Here is an 18054-nt window from a genome sequence, read left to right as displayed (position 1 = left end):
TCGGGACATACTCACAGGTCCTTCAGGACAATTTCGTATGCCACTCAGTGGGAATTATACGAGCTGTGATGCCAGCTGATGTGCACAACCTCTTTGTACTCGAATACCTTAAGTTCTTAGTATATACATGGGCCTATAAATAATGTGAAAAACGTGTATTTCATTATATGTTATAGCATCAATATTGATTATAGCGAATCATATGAATTGATATGGAATTCTGAATGTTATGTTGCATGTTCATATACATAATAGATGCATTATTATAGATTTATGTCTCACTAAGTCTATGATTTAGTGTGTATGTGATTTTCACGTAGGTACAAAAAAGCAAGAAGACCGGTCTTAGGAGCCGCAGTGCAGCATATCCTCATTTGAAGATCAGATCAGAAGAACATTACATAGTATGTTGGTTTATATTTTATATGTGTTGGCATGTAAATAGAGTCATATAGTATGTACACTCTGATCAAAGTGTAATGTTTTGAACTTGTAATGTAAATATAGTTTTGTATTAATGAAAATTTTAAATTTATGATGGTTTTATAAATGCACAAGCTTTGAAAAGTCAATGTGACACCTCAGATTCGTATTCGGGTTGGATACGGGTTGGGGGTGTTATAGGCGATCTCTAATTTTGCGAGTTTTAGGAGTTATAGTTTTGGGTTCTAGTGCATTGGGTGTGACATTATTTTCTGATCTGTTTTGGGTTGTGAATTAGTTTGCTTCTATCCTCTGGGTTGTGAGTTGGTTTGTTTTTGTCCACTGGGTTGTTTTCATTTTGAGTTTGCTTTAGGTTGAGTTAGATTCAGTTTAGACATTGCTTGGGTGCACTGTTTTTCGGCCAAATTGGCCCATGAGGGCAACCGACTAAATAATTTAGTCCATTAGGGCACCCAAACATTTAATTTAGGATATAAGGCAAATTGAATAGTCCTCATGGAATTTGTCACGCCGACGTGACGAGTTTCAAAGGATATAATTTTTTAATATGTCTTGGAAGGTGGGCCCTATAGCCTGATTAAAAAAATCTTGAGGGACTCGTCACACCGGCGTGACGAGTCCCACTAAAAAATAATTTTTTTATTTTGTAATTTTTAAAAGAAAATTAAAAAAATAATATTTTATTCTGGAATTTGAATAATGCTGGTAGTATCGATACTACATTGTGAGTATCGATACTTTTACTAGCTTCGATATTGATACCCCTTTGGGTACTGGTACCATTTTTGCATTATGGAATTTGACCAATACTGGTAGTATCGATACTACCTTGTTAGTATGGATACTTCCCTTACCTTTGGTATCAATACCATATGAACAGTATCAATACTACGTATACAAAAACGTATTTTGTGCTCAATTCCAAGTAAAATGAACTTTGAATTATTTTTGAAAACTTTGAAAACCTTGAACAAATTCAATTTAATTCCAAAAACATTTTGCATTAATTATTATATCAAAATATAGTTCAACATTTTGTAACTTATTTTAGCATCCAGCACGATATTTTGGAAGATGTGGACAATATTTTATATTATGACCTTCACCTCTGCAGTGGCCACAAAGTTTTGGTTGACCTGTCTCTCTTTAAGGATCATCCATATCGGTATGAATTCGGCTATATTCAGGTCGACCCCATAACTTCCTATGCAATCGAGGATTTGGCAACCATTCCTCAGAAATTGTGCATGTAGGCCAATATGCTTCATTTGGGAGGTACTTTAAGTCACAACTGTAAATGTTTTGCATAGTGTGTAGGCTATAACAATCATCAATATATAAGTATAGGTCAACATTGATGTGCATACATGCAACAACATCGTGAGCCCATGGGAATCTAAAAGCTTGAAATCGACCATAATCACACCATCTTCTTTTCAGATTACCAGTGTATGTTTACCTCCCTCATGTGGTCGAACTAGAGCTTGGACAACGAAATCATAATCAAGTATGGCAAAATTGTGGAAAACATTGATGTTGCATGTGTTTGATTCTTTTGCATTGCCTTTTTCTAAATTTGGAGCCCAATTTCTCCCATCGTTGATCATGGCATCAATTTGTGCACTTTTGTCTGTCCATACTTTACCCAACCTAAAGTAAGTCTCCCTAACAATACTTGCTATCGGGAGATGTCGAGTCCCTTTCAACACTGAGTTGATACATTCAACAAGGTTGGTAGCCATATGGTCCCTCAACATCATATGCTTGTGACCATCTCTCCCTTTGTATTTCAACTGCGAACTCATACACATCATCTCTGTATCTTCTCAAATTTTCAAGTTGTGCACAGAAGTTTGGTTGGAGTAAAACATACCTTAAAAAATAGTAACTTAAATGTCACTAAAAAACATTAATGAAACAGAAATAATTAATGACAAATGCTAAGGTACTTACCCATGTTGATAATCTCCTTTTTGATCTTTTTCTTATTAAACATCTTCATTGCATTTGACGCGATATGACGTATATAATATACAGGATATGTGTGAGGTGGCGTCCATCTATTTTCGGGTCTACCAATTGTGCTTAACAACCTAGGCGACCGATTTGAGATCATGCAAACCCCTTCTTGAGTGACAACATGGGAATGCAAGTTGGAGAGAAAGAAATTCCAAGTTTCCTTCGATTCATTTTTAACAATGGCGAAAGCAATAGGGAAAATATTTCTGTCTCCATCTTATGCAACGACTATCATCAAGACGTGTTTGTAGAGCCCATACAGAAAAGTGTCATCGACTTGAATAATTTGTTTGCAAAATCTAAACACTTCGATAGCTGGCTTAAAAGCGCATAACAAGCCACGAAAAATTCTCTTCTCGGTGATAATGTCTCCCTCAAGCGTGACTGCAGGATGAGTATAGTACCTAACAATGGTTCCAGCGATGAAAACTTTCATTGCTTGCAGCAGACATGGTAACTCATTATATGACTGGTCCCAAACACCATACAACAAGGTCATTGCTTTCTGTTTAACCATCCATGCCTTGTACTAAGTCGAAATATAACCAAATCTTTTTCAAATGGATGCACTAACACAAAAATGGGCACTTTTGGGTTTTTTTCCACCAACAGCTTCACATATGAGCATATGACATCTGAATCTAAATGTTTCTGGTCTTGTGTCAAGGAGGTCATTGTACATACGTGCTCTGCATTGAACCTTGTGACTTCCCACAACATCTTCCGCTGTAGGTATGATACTCGTATCCTCCATTTACAACCAACATCATGGTGTATACACCTTACGAAACAAGTTTTTTGATCTGACTCCACGACAAAGAATTGAAGATGAGCTTTGATACAATACTCCTTGATTGTTAGTTGTGCCTCTTTTTTGTTTCAATCTGAGACCCAATAGCCAACTCAGATGACAACTTGTCTGAAGAACCCCAGTGGGCAACACATAACTCTGGCATATCAAATATTTCAGGATTCCACATAGCATCGTAGTTAATGTCATGCATTTCAACTACATGATGATACCGAGGCAAATCATGATGATTGAATTTAGGTTTAGGTTCTGTTATTGCCCAAACATTTGGAGCATTCTGTAATCCTTTACATCGTGAAACAACCGCCTCCCATACATCCACCTCAACATCTAAACCTTGTCCCTCTGAAGCATCTCAACAATATCGGACTCATCAACTAATGTTGTGTCGTCATCGTCTACCAATGGAACAATGTCTTCATCATCCTCGCTAAATTCAGCAACGCTTTCACCCAACCGTCCAACAAGGTTCTCATCACCATAACTTCCATGTGGTTGAGAGGGTCCTGCTTCTTTTGTTCTTCGAGCTGGTACTGATGACATCAGAATATCAGTTGCATTCGGCGTTTTGACGTACATATCCACTATATTATTAACTGATTATTGATGAAGTCCAACCATAACAATAACATCGTCATCATCATCAACCTGAACTTTTCCGTAAGTCATTGGATTTGAGGAGATCAGATGCCGATAACTTAAACATGAAACAGAAGCTCCAACTTTTCTCTCAATATTTTACTTCATTTGACGATGCGATACATCTACAGGGAACACCTTATTGATCGGTTTGTCAGAGTTAAACACAACACTAACATCAGTTTGTAGAATTTCACCATTATAATGGACAACTGTGAAGAAATTTTTGCTCATTGTTTGAAATGTATTTTGGTTAGATGAAAGGAGTTTTTTTTTTGTGTAAGATTGAAGATGAAAGGCGTGTCTAAAGTAAGAGATTGAAGATGATGTGCACAACTTAAAGGGAAGACATTTTTTCCTGTTGAAACTCGTCATGCCAATGTGATGAGTTCCATTGAAAATTTTACAAAAAAAATCGAACGTTTAACAACGATCAATCCAACGATCAAAATTTTAAAAATTATACCAGTTGGAACTCGTTACGCCGGCATGACGAGTTCCATGGGAATATAATATTATTTTTTAATTTTCGTTTAAAATATTATTTTTTAATTTTCTTTTAAAAAATTACAAAATAAAAAAAATTATTTTTTATTAGGACTCAAGTCCCTCAAGAAATTTTTTTTAATCAGGCTGTGAGGCCTACCTAACATGACCCATTAAAAAAATTGAACAGTCCCCATGAAACTCGTCATGCCGGCGTGACGAGTTCTATGAAGACTATTCAATTTGCCGTAGATCCCAAATTAAATGTTTGGGTGCCCTTATTGGCTAAATTATTTAACAGGTTGCCCTACTGGGCCAATTTGGCCCTTTTTTTCCAAGACTTCTAGCAATGTATGTACCCTACCTTATTCAGTAATAAAATTTTCTACTTTTCAAATATATATATTTCGAACCTATTTGTATCGTATACCTAATTTTGATAAGTAAATCTTGCAACGGAAATTTTGAATTTTCTACCCGTTTGTCAGCGAGGAACATAGCTTTTGCCTTTCTGTAATTATAATCAAATCATATATATGATCAGAATAGGGAGAGTCTCTAGTAATTTGTGGTGCATGTTTTCCGTTCCATGGAAGCAGTCAGTAGATGATAAATTATTAAAATCAAATGTTCAAACGCGAAACTAGAATTTTTAGCTGTACGTTGAAGCATTGATAATCACTCTATGTTGGTTTTACAGCCTGCTGGATGGAGTTCCAACTGGTTTTTCTCTTGATCTCTTTTCGACCACCCGAGACAATTGCTTGACTTCCTCTTACGGTAGACGGCACGGCCGGTACAGCCAATTTCCTCCATCAACCACAAGGGTGGTTCCATTCACATATTTACCTTCAAGATTAACATAAATTATGAATTAATAATAGCTCAAAATTTGCTCAGTCAACCATTAAAGCTGGAAAAACAATGGCAATCAAGGGAAAATGTTTGCTACTCTTCCTATCAATTCAAAAATAGTGTATTTCATAGATGTTTATTTGTTGGTAATGGCAGGGATCAACGAGACTCACCCGCATCTGAAACAAGGTAGACTGCTGCCATAGCAATATCCCATTTGTCCCCTATGTGAAACGAAGGCAATTGCTCTCGAGCTTGGATTTTAATCTCGTCAGGTGCGAGTTTACTCAAGCCAGGAGTATCTGCGATAGGGCCTGGGGCCATACCATTGACTAGGATATTGTAGTCGGTTCCCCACTCGAGTGCCAAGCTTCTAGTGATGCTATCAATGGCTGCCTATCAAATAAGTAACACTGCAATTAAGCACTAACTCGAGAATGAGATCGTGGTTGCACAGACATCAGAATAAGAAAATTTGTACACCAAACCTTGGCCGCAGAGACATGTATTTGGTACCAAGAAGCTGTGTAATGTAAGGTAGCACTGATATTCAAGATTGGTCCGCCACTTGTTGAGATCCTTCCATGTCCTCCCTTTCTGAGATACCCGAGTGCTTCGTGGCACATTGTGAATGTACCGACAGAATCAATATCCATAACTGCATTTAGGAAAAGAGAAACTGTTAAAAGCTTCAAAATGCAGTTGTATTTAAGGCCAAAGATCGAAGTTGAACTTAAATATTGCTATCATTCATAGACAGTATAATTGAAGATCAGATGACACCGAACACAGCAAATGGTATTGATAAGGCTGAAAGTACCCGTTCGAAACCCGTTAGGGGACAAATCCTCGGCATTCACAAGAAAGTTGCCAGCAGCAGCATTCACAAGAATGTCAATCTGGCCAAAATGCTTGAAAGTTGGTTCAATCACTCTTTTTGCATCTTCTTGTTTGCGAACATCCCCCTCAAAGCCAACAGCTTTAAAAAAAAATAGCAAGCAAATGCAATGTCAGCTGATTTTCTGCATAAAGTAGAAACCCCCCCAAAAAATACAGCAAAATACAGCATATCAAACAATTAATGGATCAATAACCAGCACATAAAGAAGCAATTGCTTCAGTTGAAAGAATTTTATCATAACAATTTAATGCTCCATTTGGGAACTTGGATTTAAAATTTAGCTATGGATTTCATTTTATATGTAAATGGTAAAAGTGATATGCATAAATTATGCACAAAATAATTAAGATTCAACATAATGTATTGTTAAGAAGTATCAAAACATGGATTTATCAAATCCAAATTTATATTAGGAATTTCAAAGTCACTACGAAATAGGCATCTAACAAATCCATGGTTTGAGAAATACACAAATGCTACAATTTTTAGGTATTTTATTACTCCTTAATACTATCTTTGAAATCTAAACCCAAATTTTAAAATCCAAGGTCCCAAACTATAACTAAAGATAATGCAACAAAGTGAACACTAAGCGTCCACACAATTTTACAGTTAGTTCTAAATATCTCAGTGCAAGCATTGTCTAGAGGAGCTGCTGATTAACTTTTTCTTCTTTCATTATTGGTCACACTGATTGAAACTAGCAGTTTTATCAACACCCAAAAAAAGCACAAATTGGCCCCAAAAAGAAAATGAAATCAACAAAGCATGTAATAACGGAGAAGAACAAGAAAAATATTATCTCAGGAATTAATTGAACATAGCTGAATGTATGTATATATAGAGGAAGCATGTGCTTAACTTTAAACTATGATAAAGAACAAAGATGACACTAACTTCAAATGAAGACCAACCACACACACAAAGCATAAATGCATGTTTCAAGGACTATTACTCGATACCCGCATTCATTTAAACATCCAAATAGACTTTTCCTTTCCTATGCAATGTGGGATTACTACACGATATCTAATTCTCTAGAATGCTTGGCAAGAAACGTGCATTCTCGAGGCCTAGCCAAAGGTTAGGCTTAAATTCACCATGCTTTTAGGTTACTTTTTCCAAATTTCATTGAGATACCACACACATGAAGCAGGAGTATATATATGGCCCTAGTTACAACTTACAAGACAAGCAAAAAATGGGCAGAATTCAGATAACAAAGCGGACTAAAATTCCCCAAAGAACATTAAAAAAAAATCGAAGAAGCAAGCAAATATGATAAAAAATAAAGGAAAGAATCTTAAGTAAACAGGCGATGGAAATTTACATGAATCCCAAGGGATTGAAGAGCAGAGACGGCAGCTTGAAGGACTTGTTTGCGTCGACCCATGATAGCGACGGAAGCTCCATGTTTCCCGAACTGAGTAGAGATCTCAAAACCGATGCCTGAGCGTCCCCCTGTAATCAAACCCACTTTCCCTTTCAAAATCTCTGCTTTGAACGGTGACTCCATCGCCGTTCCTCTTCCCTCTCACCGAACCTTGTAATAAAGCCAAGCTAAAAATGAAAGGAAAACAAACACGGTTTTGCAGTACGCGTGGATGTGGTCCACCAAACACTAAAAGTTGGTAGGTGTGGATTCCAAGTTGATGATTCCCAACATCCACGTTTATCGTTTTCTCGTTGTTTAAAGGCTTAATATAAAAATTGGTAAACTACTTTAAATATTATAAACATTTAATCGTTGACTCATTTGTATTATTAATATTTTAATTTTATCAATTTTAGTACTAATAATTATTTTTAAATGTAATTATATTATTCTTTTATTAATGATTTAACGGAACGATGAAATGACAGTATTATATTGTGCCGGTACTGACGTGGATGTCTCATCAAAACGACATCATTTTAGTGCGACTGTTTTGATACTTAAAAAAAAATCAAAACGATGCCGTTTTATTTTAAAAAAAATACTTCCGATGAGATTTGAACCAGACTCCTAGGAATCAATTCTAAGCACCAAACCACTAAATTAACTTAAAATTTGATTTTGTTTTTAATAAAAAAATGATATATTTTTTAAATAGTTGATATTACCTCCCAGTGTCTTCCCATATCCTCTTCAACCTCTGGCTCTCCTCATTCAACAATCAACTCGTGAATTTCAACAGCTAGTGATGAACATATCCTTCATCAAACCTAGTTTCATGGTCGGTGTAGATTCTATCTTTATGCATCAACAGTGCCACTATATAAGAGGTTTAGATTTCGATGGTGAAACAAGTATTAGCCTAATAATTCAAATAAAAGCTCGCAACCCTTAGTTCCGAGCTTTAGTATAAGGAAGAAAACTCTTGATTCTCATGCTTACAATTTTAAGTATCAACCTAATTCCCAGGATTACACTTGTAAGTATCAACCTAATATAGTTTTAGGGATGCACATGGGTTGGGTCTAATTTTTACCCCACCCGAACCCGACCAGAATATAAGTTACCCCACCAGAATCCGCTAAGTATCCTCTTATTGTCACATTGTAACCCATTTAAGAGGAGTAGAATCTAGTGGAGAAACAAGGCAAAAAGTGAAGTGAAGATTTAGGCATAATTCCACATATGTAAAAATGGATATGTCCGAATTGCATAATTTCATGTGTAGAATAATGTGTTTTATAAGGCGGATTCCATCTTCTTGCATCAACGGGTTTAGATTTCGATGGTGGATATATCCGAATTGCATAATTTCACGTGTAGAATAATTTCTATCTTTCTACATCAACAACGCCACCATATAATAGATTTAGATTTTGATGGTGAAACAAGTATGGGCCTAAGCATTCAAATAAAAGCTCGCGACCCTTAGTTCAAAGCTTTAGTATAAGGGAGAAAACTCTTATTCCCACGCTTACACTTTTAAGTATCAACCTAATTCCAAGGATTACACTTGTAAGTATCAACCTAAGATAGTCCTATTGATGCACATGGGTTGGGTCCGATTTTTACCCCACCCGAACCTGACCTGAATTTAAGTCACCCTCCAGAACCCACTAAGTACCTCTTATTATCATATCGTGTCCCATTTAAGAGTAATAGAGTATGGTGGAGAAACAAGGAAAAAAAGGAAGTGTAGATTTACGCATAATTCCATAACTGTAAAAATGGATGTCTTAATCGATTTATTTTACATGTGGATTTATGTGTTTTATATTATTTAGATCAGTCGGTGTATTACATCTTTCCACATCAATGACCCACCATATAAGTCTCTAAGACTATCTTAGGTTAATACTTAAAGTGTAATCCTAGGAATTAGGTTGATGCTTAAAAGTGTAAGTGTGAAAATCAAGAGTTTCTCGGGACTAAGGGTCGTGAGCTTTTATATGAACACTTAGGCTTATATTTGTTTCTCCATCGGAATCTAAACCTCTTATATGGTGTCTCCATTGATGCGGAAAGATGAAATCTATCGACTGGTCTGAACCATCTAAAATAAATAGTTCAACACATCACTTTTTGTCTTGTTTCTGCACTAGACTCTATTCCTCTTAAATGGGTCACAATGGGACAATAAGGGGATATGTAGCGGGTGCCCGTGGGGTGCCTTTTATTCGGATCATGCTTGGGTGGGGTAAATGGAACCCAACCCATGTGCATCCCTAGGACTATCAAAGGTTGATACTTACAAGTGTAATCGTAGAAATTAGATTGATATTTACAAGTGTAATCGTAGGAATTAGGTTGATACTTTTAGCATGAGAATCAAGTTAAAACACATAATTCTACACATAAAATTATGCGTTTCAGATATATCATCTTTTACATATGTTGAATTACGCGTAAATATTCTCTTCACTTATCGTCTTGTTTCTCCGTCGGACTCCTATTCCTTTTACATGCATTTTTCAGATTACAATCCTTAATTTTTATATATTTAAAATGCATTTTCACTTACATTTTTTCTTTCACTCGAATATAAACTAATAACCTCTTTCTTTTTCCATTTCAAAACAACAAAAGTGTTTCCAGATATTGATACAGATCTTCGAGATATTACAAGTTAGTACATATATGATACAAACTGTCGAAACAACCAAATCACGGATATCCATATTCTTGGGGGGATCAGATCATATTAGAAGTTGCAGAGATTTCTGCTTCTTTTACTCTGGATTTCTTCTCCCCGTTAATGCACAAAATGCCACCTTTTGTATAAATTTAAAGTGCAAATATGAATATCTTCTTATGCGAGGGATCTTCATCTTTCTCAAGTCTGACAGTTGAAGCAATGAAGGGGGTAAAGGATTAGATGCTATATGAAACGAAAAACTCATTCAACAACAGAGAATATTTTAACGGATACGGAAAATAGGAAAGAACATATGTATCAAACGGTAGGTGAATTTGGAACCCTGAGTTGTCTGTCAAAATTGCAGTATGATAATCACAATACAAGTCAGGAAAAACATGAAATGAACATCTGCATCAAACTCCATATGAACTTGGAACCCGAATTTCTCCTTCAAAATTGCATCATGAGTCATGACAATAACAATTCAAGATAACATAGACAAAACATGGAACCAACAAATGTATCAAGAACCATATTTGAAATTGGAACCTAAATTTTTCCATCAAAATTGCATCATGACAATAACAATACAAGATCTTTTTATTATAAGACAAAACATTGTTTAAACACCCGTTTTTGTCCGGGTTTTAATTATTTATTATTAACTTATTACTATTACTATAATAATAATAATAATAATAATAATAATAATAATAATAATAATAATTATTATTATTATTATTATTATTATTGCATGTTCTATTTTGGATCCAAATTTTGTTATGCTTATGTTTTGGTCATCGAATAAAAGTATGATATTCCGTTTCAGGCATTTGTTTCTCAATATTTACATTTAAGTCACCAGTTCATATATTATAATATGTTTGCTTATTTTTGAATCTGGTCCTAAGATTTATGATTCTTTTGTTTTAGTCACTATTTAGTGTGAATGCATTTAGGTTTAATTGTTATTTTCCCTTTCATGTTTCTGGTTTAGTTTATTTTAGTCCTTAACATTATTTATGGGTTATTTTCGTTTCTGGTACCTATATTTGTTTAATATGTTCGATTGTGGCTCTGGTTTGTTCATAATTGTTGTTAGGTCATTCAAGTTTTTGTTAGTACCATTTTGATTCCTTAAATCACCGAATGTGCTTATTTTTGTTGTATGCATTTTGATCTGTAATGTTTTCTTGTTTGTATTATAGTCCTTTATGTATGTACATATTTTGCATATTATGTATTATATTAAATAAATATTATTAGCCCTATGTGTTGTAAATATTTTATTCTATATTTTCGATCGTATTTGTTTCCATCTTATTTCTTTATCTACTGATATTGTACTCGAATATTTTGAAGAACATTTATTTGTAGAATGAGCATGTAAAGCACTATTTGATCGAAGTATTGGAATCCGGTACGACGTTCGGATGAAGTATGAACTTGAAAATGAAAGCATTTTTATGTATTTATTAAGACGATAATAATATTTTTATTTTATTTTTTATTATAATATTTATTTTATTTTTATTTTGTTTTATTAACTCTTAATATTGAATATGTTTGTTTTCAATTGTGGTAAAAATTGTTTCATGCAAATTTTGATAATAATTTAATGTTTAAATAATTCAATGATAGATTATTCTTTTACATATAAGAAATAGTTGGGATAACTTTCACGATGGATGATTGCAAATCTCGAGATTTCTTTTCAAGTTAAAGAATTTTCTCTGATAATTAATTCGGAATAAATTATTTATTGTCCAATAAATGGATCATACTTTAACTATCGATGTGAATTCATGATTTCCACCATTTAGATAATATGTAAGCGATGAGGTACCAATTTTGGGCGCTGTGGGGGTGCTTATCCTTCCGCACGCGTAATTGACTCCCGAACCCGTTAAGTCAAGTTTTTGGTAAACGCATACCAATTTTTGTCTTAAAAAATGATTTTTCCTTTAAATTATTTTAAAGGACGTTTTTATGTATTTGACCTACCTAACCCAAAGGTTGATGGCGACTCTTATTCAATTTAATTCAAATTAATTCAAAAATCCCAAATTTTGCAAATAAAGTCATAATTTTTTTTTAAACTTAATTGTTTAAAAAAATGGTTATTACAGCTTGCCGACTCTACTGGGGACTTTAGAGAGTCAGGGTGTAAGTCGCTTGCACATTGTCATTGTGGTGGAAATCACGAGTTTGAGTCTTTAGATAATTTATGATCCATTTATTGACGTTTTTAATTTCTTCATTTTAATTGTCATACTAATAATTTAATCTTTGCTTTCAGCTCTGTCAAAGTTTCTATTAAGAGTTTTTACTTTTCTATTTTTTGAGTCAAAGGTTTGTATGTTCTTCCTCACACACATCACGTACATTTGCATGACATAAGCTCTATACTCGAGCTTCGTCCCAAGTAAGTATGGGTGAACGCTTTGCTCTTGTAAGAATTTATTTTTCGTATGAGTCTTAGTAAATAGCCCCTGGGGTACACATGCCTTATACCTTCGTAGGGATTTATTCCTTATATGGGTATAAGGAAGTGAACCCCCTCGAAATTGAACTCGTTCCGTTTGAAACCTGTAATAGGTAAGGATCAAGGGTTTGACAACCCAAGGGGCACCAACAAAAAGGACAATTTGAGTACCTTTTCCCGTTAGAGCCGAAACCATGCATGTAGTGAACCATAGAATGGTCACCCTAGGTATAGCCATACCGAACCTCTGTCCGTCAGTATGCACCAAAATAGGTGTACACGAAGGAGAAACGACTCTAAACCTTTACCTTTTGCTTTATGTTCTTAGAATACATTTATTGTTTTCGAATAAAAGCATACGAACTAGAAGTTATATGTGGTTAGCATTATTTTCTTGAAATAAATCATTTTGGGTAGAAAGCATGTCCCAATTGGATTATTATCTAAAGAAAGCATACTCGGGTAGATACCATGATTGGGTAGGCGTTATATTTAAATAACATCTTTTTAATTTTATCGACTGTTTTACCTGTACTAACTCATTTCTTTTATTTTTGTGTCAATTTTCATCTTGTTTTTGCATTGCATCATCATGACATAATACGAAAGTGTTGATCCGCAAGGAGATATTCAAGTGATAATTTTCACAATGAGAGATAAAAGTTTTCAATCAAACAGTCGCATACACAGACATGCACCGAGGGCTAAAAGAAGTTTAGAGAGTAGAAGAATGAGACTTCGTCGAAGATCGTGCAACATTCGAGACTGGAAACATAATCCATTGATCTGAGGAGTAATCCACTAGTAGAGTCTTATTTACGATCGTTCAATCGCTAATTACCAAGGAGTGACGCTTGACTCTAGCTCTACAGGGGCATTAACGGAGTTAGGTTATATAGCGCTTGAGGGGCATCATTTTCAAGGATGAAGATTCAAGATGAAGCATCGACCAATTTCAAACTCAACATCTAAGCAAAAACATGTCTGTAAAATGGACTATCTTGTAATGTGAAGGCTTTTATCTCTGATGAAAATTATTCTATTATATTCATCATTGGGATCAACACTTTTTGCATATGCATTTGCATATTTACATTCTACACTGCATTTATTTAAACATTTTCATATGCATCATTCATGAAAACATGGGGATTAATTCATGGAGAATTCGATGGAAGTGGTCTTGATCATGTGACACCACATTAAGAATAGAAGCAAGGTTTGAACAATTAAAAAAAGAACCTGAAATTAGTACAATGGGAGCCTATTCAGCTGGTCGTAGGGTTGAGCCTTATAGGATGATCTAATAAAAGAGTCAAATTGATCCAATTGCAATGACATATGAGGAATTACTTCCAACACTGGTTGAGAAGAATCTTGTGACTCCCATTCAGTCCAAGCTAGAAGAGTCCCCATATCTTGAGGGTTACGATGTTGATGTCATATACATCTATGACATAGAAAGCTCAGGACATTCCACGGAGAATTGTGGGACATTGAAGCTAAAAGTTCAAAATATGATTGATTCAGGGGCATGGACAGTTGAAGAATGATGGGGCATTCTAATGATAATCAAGAAGAGATCTTTGCATCTACCAGGAAACATTTTGCAATTACATTAAGAGCATTATTTTGTTTGAACTCGATTTTGTTCAGTCTTTAATATTTGCTTAAAATTTTCTTTTAATGATTAAATTTATGCTACCTTCTAAGGTTGAATAATTGAATGAGTTTTAATCTTGTAGTTCTTCGAATATCAAATGAATTAAAAATTCTTTTAATTCTTCAAGAATTATAGATTTTGACATATGACAATATTAGACCATTTTTATACCATATAAAACCAAAAATAAAATCTCTTGATTCTTTACACAGAATAATTCATGTTCACTACCAAAAGACCAAATTTTGACATTACTCATCTTTGAGACTTTGAAATATTACCTTTATCTTTTTTCGAGACAAAAAGCCATACCCTTACCATTCGTTGAGCTAATAAAGTCACACCATCATCTTCTTAGACATAAATTCGACATGTAATACCCCAAACATCGAGTCAGTGATTAAAATGTAAGGAGTTAGAATTTGGTTGTTTAATTTGAATAAATTGAAAAGTTCAATGACTAATTTTGGAAATTTGTTTAAAGGAATTATTATTAAATATGGAATATTAGAAGGGTATTATGGTCTTTTATATGAAATGAATTTAATATCTCTTTTTAAAATATATAAACTTGTGGGGAAAAGGAGTGATAGAGAAAAGAATTGTTTGGAAGCTTGGCTCACTTTTCTTCTTCTGTTCTCGTGACACTATTGATAAGGTGACTTTGTCTTAAGTTGGTTATTCTTTTCATTTTTGGGTTGGTTTGATGCACCGAGTGATATAGAAGCTTAAGGATAACTTAAAGTTGAATAAAACTAAGAGATTAGTGAATTATTAATGGATTAATAGAATTAGTTTTTAAGGGATTTTATGGATTAGTAATTAGAATTCTAATGATATAATTGACTTGTCAAGGGTCTAATTAAGAAGTTATAAGTATTAGGAAGGATTAAGAACATGTTTGAATATTTGGTGTGATTTTTAGTTCTAAGAGTTCTAAGGAGAAATTTAGATGTTATAAGGGAAATTATGGAGGTAAGTTAGCTAGGATAAATGATAATAAGTTTGAGAGTATGAATCGAGCTAAAAGCTTAAGATTTAGGTGAAGAGTGGGAAAATTTTGAAGTGAAAGAGGTAAAACATGGGTTTGGGTATCGGTACTGGAAGAACAATACCGATACTATAAGGTTAAATTGAAAGAAATGGTATGAATCAGATGAACAAATATCGATACTTATTGAAGTAGTGTCGATAATGAAGTGGGTTATCGATACCAAAGGTAAGGTATCAATATTGTAAGTAGAGATGAAATTCTAGAATGAAAAAATGGTATCGATACCGATGTGGGTATCGGTACCCTAGAAGAGAAGTATCGATACTATAGGAGGGTAACGATACTATTCAACCTGAAATTTTGAATTAGGTGTTTCATTTCGTTTATGTAAGTGCAAATTGGTTATTCGTTAATGGAAAGTTGGTATTGATATTAGACATATTGTTGTGTAGATTGGTAACGACAGCGTACTGATTGAAGCGATATTGGAAAGAGACTGAACGAAAGTTAAAAAGGATTTCGTTTAGGACTTACGTAAGGCAAATGTGAGTACTACGTATTTGTTTTATATTAGATTTGACGATGGCTTGCAATAAGCCAACCTCTAAGTTTTCGATCGAAAACTGTTTATTTATTTTATTTAATATTTTATTATGTTTTATATGAAGTGTAATTTCAAAGTATTGTTTTGATATTATATGTATATGATTATGTTTTATATGAAAATGTTCGATGTGAAAATGCCTATGTGAATGAACTCTATGTGAATAAGACAAACTTTGAATAATGAAATGAGAAATTATGTGTTTAAATCCCAAGGTATATGTATGAGAATTAGAGGTATAGTTGGCATGCCAAGAGTTGACGGTTCTATGTGGTCATTCGGGACAAATTATGTGAGCAGTGGTGACTGTATTAGTGAACAACCTCAATGTACTCAAATACCTAGAGTTCTCAGTAGTATGCATTGGGATATTAAAAACAAAGTGATATAAATCGAATAATGTGTAAAAGATACATTCTTGTTATGAAATGTAAATTGAATTCCTTATGAAATGTTTTCTATGAGATGAATAAGAAAATATTTTATAATGTTTTATTATACTCGTATTTGCCTCACTAAGTCAACGACTTAGCGTGTGATTGTTTCACACGTAGGTTCAAAGAAATCTAAGGGCTAAAGCTAGGAGAGGACATCATACTCTCGAAGAGGATCAGATCAGAACAATTTGAATATAGGTTTCTTATTTTGTGATTTTTGTTAGCATGTATTATAAAGTTTAAATTGTAATACTCTAATCTGATTTGTAATCATACACATTTATATTTATGTAAATTATAGAATGTCTATTTTCATCATAAATTTTCAAAAGAAATCTTGTTATAAGGGTTTCACCACTAAAAAAGAATTAATAGTTTGAAATTTATACGAACTTTTAAAGAGTAAAAGTTTTGAAAGGTTAATGTGACACCTCATATTCGTATTCGAGTCGGGTACAGGTTGGTGGTATTACATTTATTGGTATCAGATCTAAGGTTTAACTGATTTTAAGTTCGAAATGAAGTAGTTTTTTTAAAAAGTGTACATGCCAACTAAAAGTTAAAAATTTCTGATCAGATAAAGTAGTTAGTATGATTTCCTTACTGATAGAATAATGATTTTATCTTAATAGATGTCTGAAGAAGAGGGCTCCCGACGACAATCAATAACTTGTAGAATCATGACCTAAGAAAGGTACTTGACTTCTCGTACAGTCTACCATGTTGATGCTAAAATTTTTGCTAAGGTCTAAAATTTTAAACCACATGATTGTCCTAATTTTTTGCTTTGCCATGACAATTTATTTCTCTACTGCTTATTATCCATTGTTTGAGGACAAGAAATAGCTTAAGTTTGGGGGTATGATAACTTCGTTAAAATACTATATTTTAGGTATTTTTACTTAAGTTATTGATTGTCTAAAAGCCATTGACATAGCATTTAGCTGCATATAAGTGCATTTAGGACATATTTTTTCATGTGGTGGATAAGTTTTGCCAAGGCAAAGTTTATTTGATTAAACGGATGCTACTGATGAGAAATGTTGTTTGTTGATTGTGATGATGCAGGAAATGACTAAGGAAAAATTTATTTGCCGAAATAAATTAATTTGCTAGGGCCAGTGGAACAAAAAAAATGAAGACAGTGATGAATAATTTTTTCTTGCGGAGACAAGATTTATCTTATAAGTCTGACACGGATCTGACAAACTACTAATGTCACCTGCCAGCTGTCTGATTGACCTCACATGCAATCACACCCTTTAATGAACTGACCACCTCCAGCCGCCTTTCTATTTATAGCATGGAAAAGTCAACACAGGTATTTAAGGAATATTTAATAACACAAAACCCTAGGAATTCCCATTATAAATACCCAGTCACAGTCACCAAAAAGAGAAGGAAAAAAGGGGAGAATCATACAGAGAAAATACCCTAGGTTTGGAAAAAGGCAATCTCGACGTCCTTTTTTTCACCGTCCCCACTCATCCATCCTTGGTGCCCTCCATTGTCAGGCTCCGTCGGGGTGGAAGCCAGGCCCTCTAGAGAGGCTGGTGAGCTAGAGCAGTCATGGTGGTGGTCTGATGTCACAACAGAGCTCTGTTCTGGGAGTTTTTCTTCCTCTTGTTCTTCATGTTTTATTT

At 34.1% G+C, this 18054-nt stretch overlaps 1 protein-coding gene and 1 pseudogene across 1 annotated transcript; both read right to left on the bottom strand.

Annotated features, from left to right (window-relative positions):
• Positions 1-5066: 5066 nt before the first annotated feature.
• On the bottom strand, positions 5067-7685 carry LOC120144485 (peroxisomal 2,4-dienoyl-CoA reductase-like). Its single transcript, XM_039158525.1, has 5 exons — positions 7486-7685; positions 6075-6234; positions 5743-5912; positions 5428-5650; positions 5067-5248 (listed from the first exon to the last, which is right to left on the bottom strand). Exons 1-5 carry the CDS (start codon positions 7669-7671, stop codon positions 5175-5177), a joined length of 813 nt encoding a protein of 270 aa, XP_039014456.1. The 5' UTR covers positions 7672-7685; the 3' UTR covers positions 5067-5174.
• A 2569-nt stretch (positions 7686-10254) lies between these two features.
• Positions 10255-18054, bottom strand: part of LOC120144691 — a 62936-nt pseudogene continuing 55136 nt past the window's right edge.

Source organism: Hibiscus syriacus, unplaced genomic scaffold (genome assembly GCF_006381635.1).
Source record: "Hibiscus syriacus cultivar Baekdansim isolate YM2019G1 unplaced genomic scaffold, ASM638163v2 tig00110890_pilon, whole genome shotgun sequence".
Classification (NCBI taxonomy): domain Eukaryota; kingdom Viridiplantae; phylum Streptophyta; class Magnoliopsida; order Malvales; family Malvaceae; genus Hibiscus; species Hibiscus syriacus.
The sequence above is the reverse complement of the archived record's forward strand: the minus strand, read 5'-3'. Positions and strand labels throughout refer to the sequence as shown.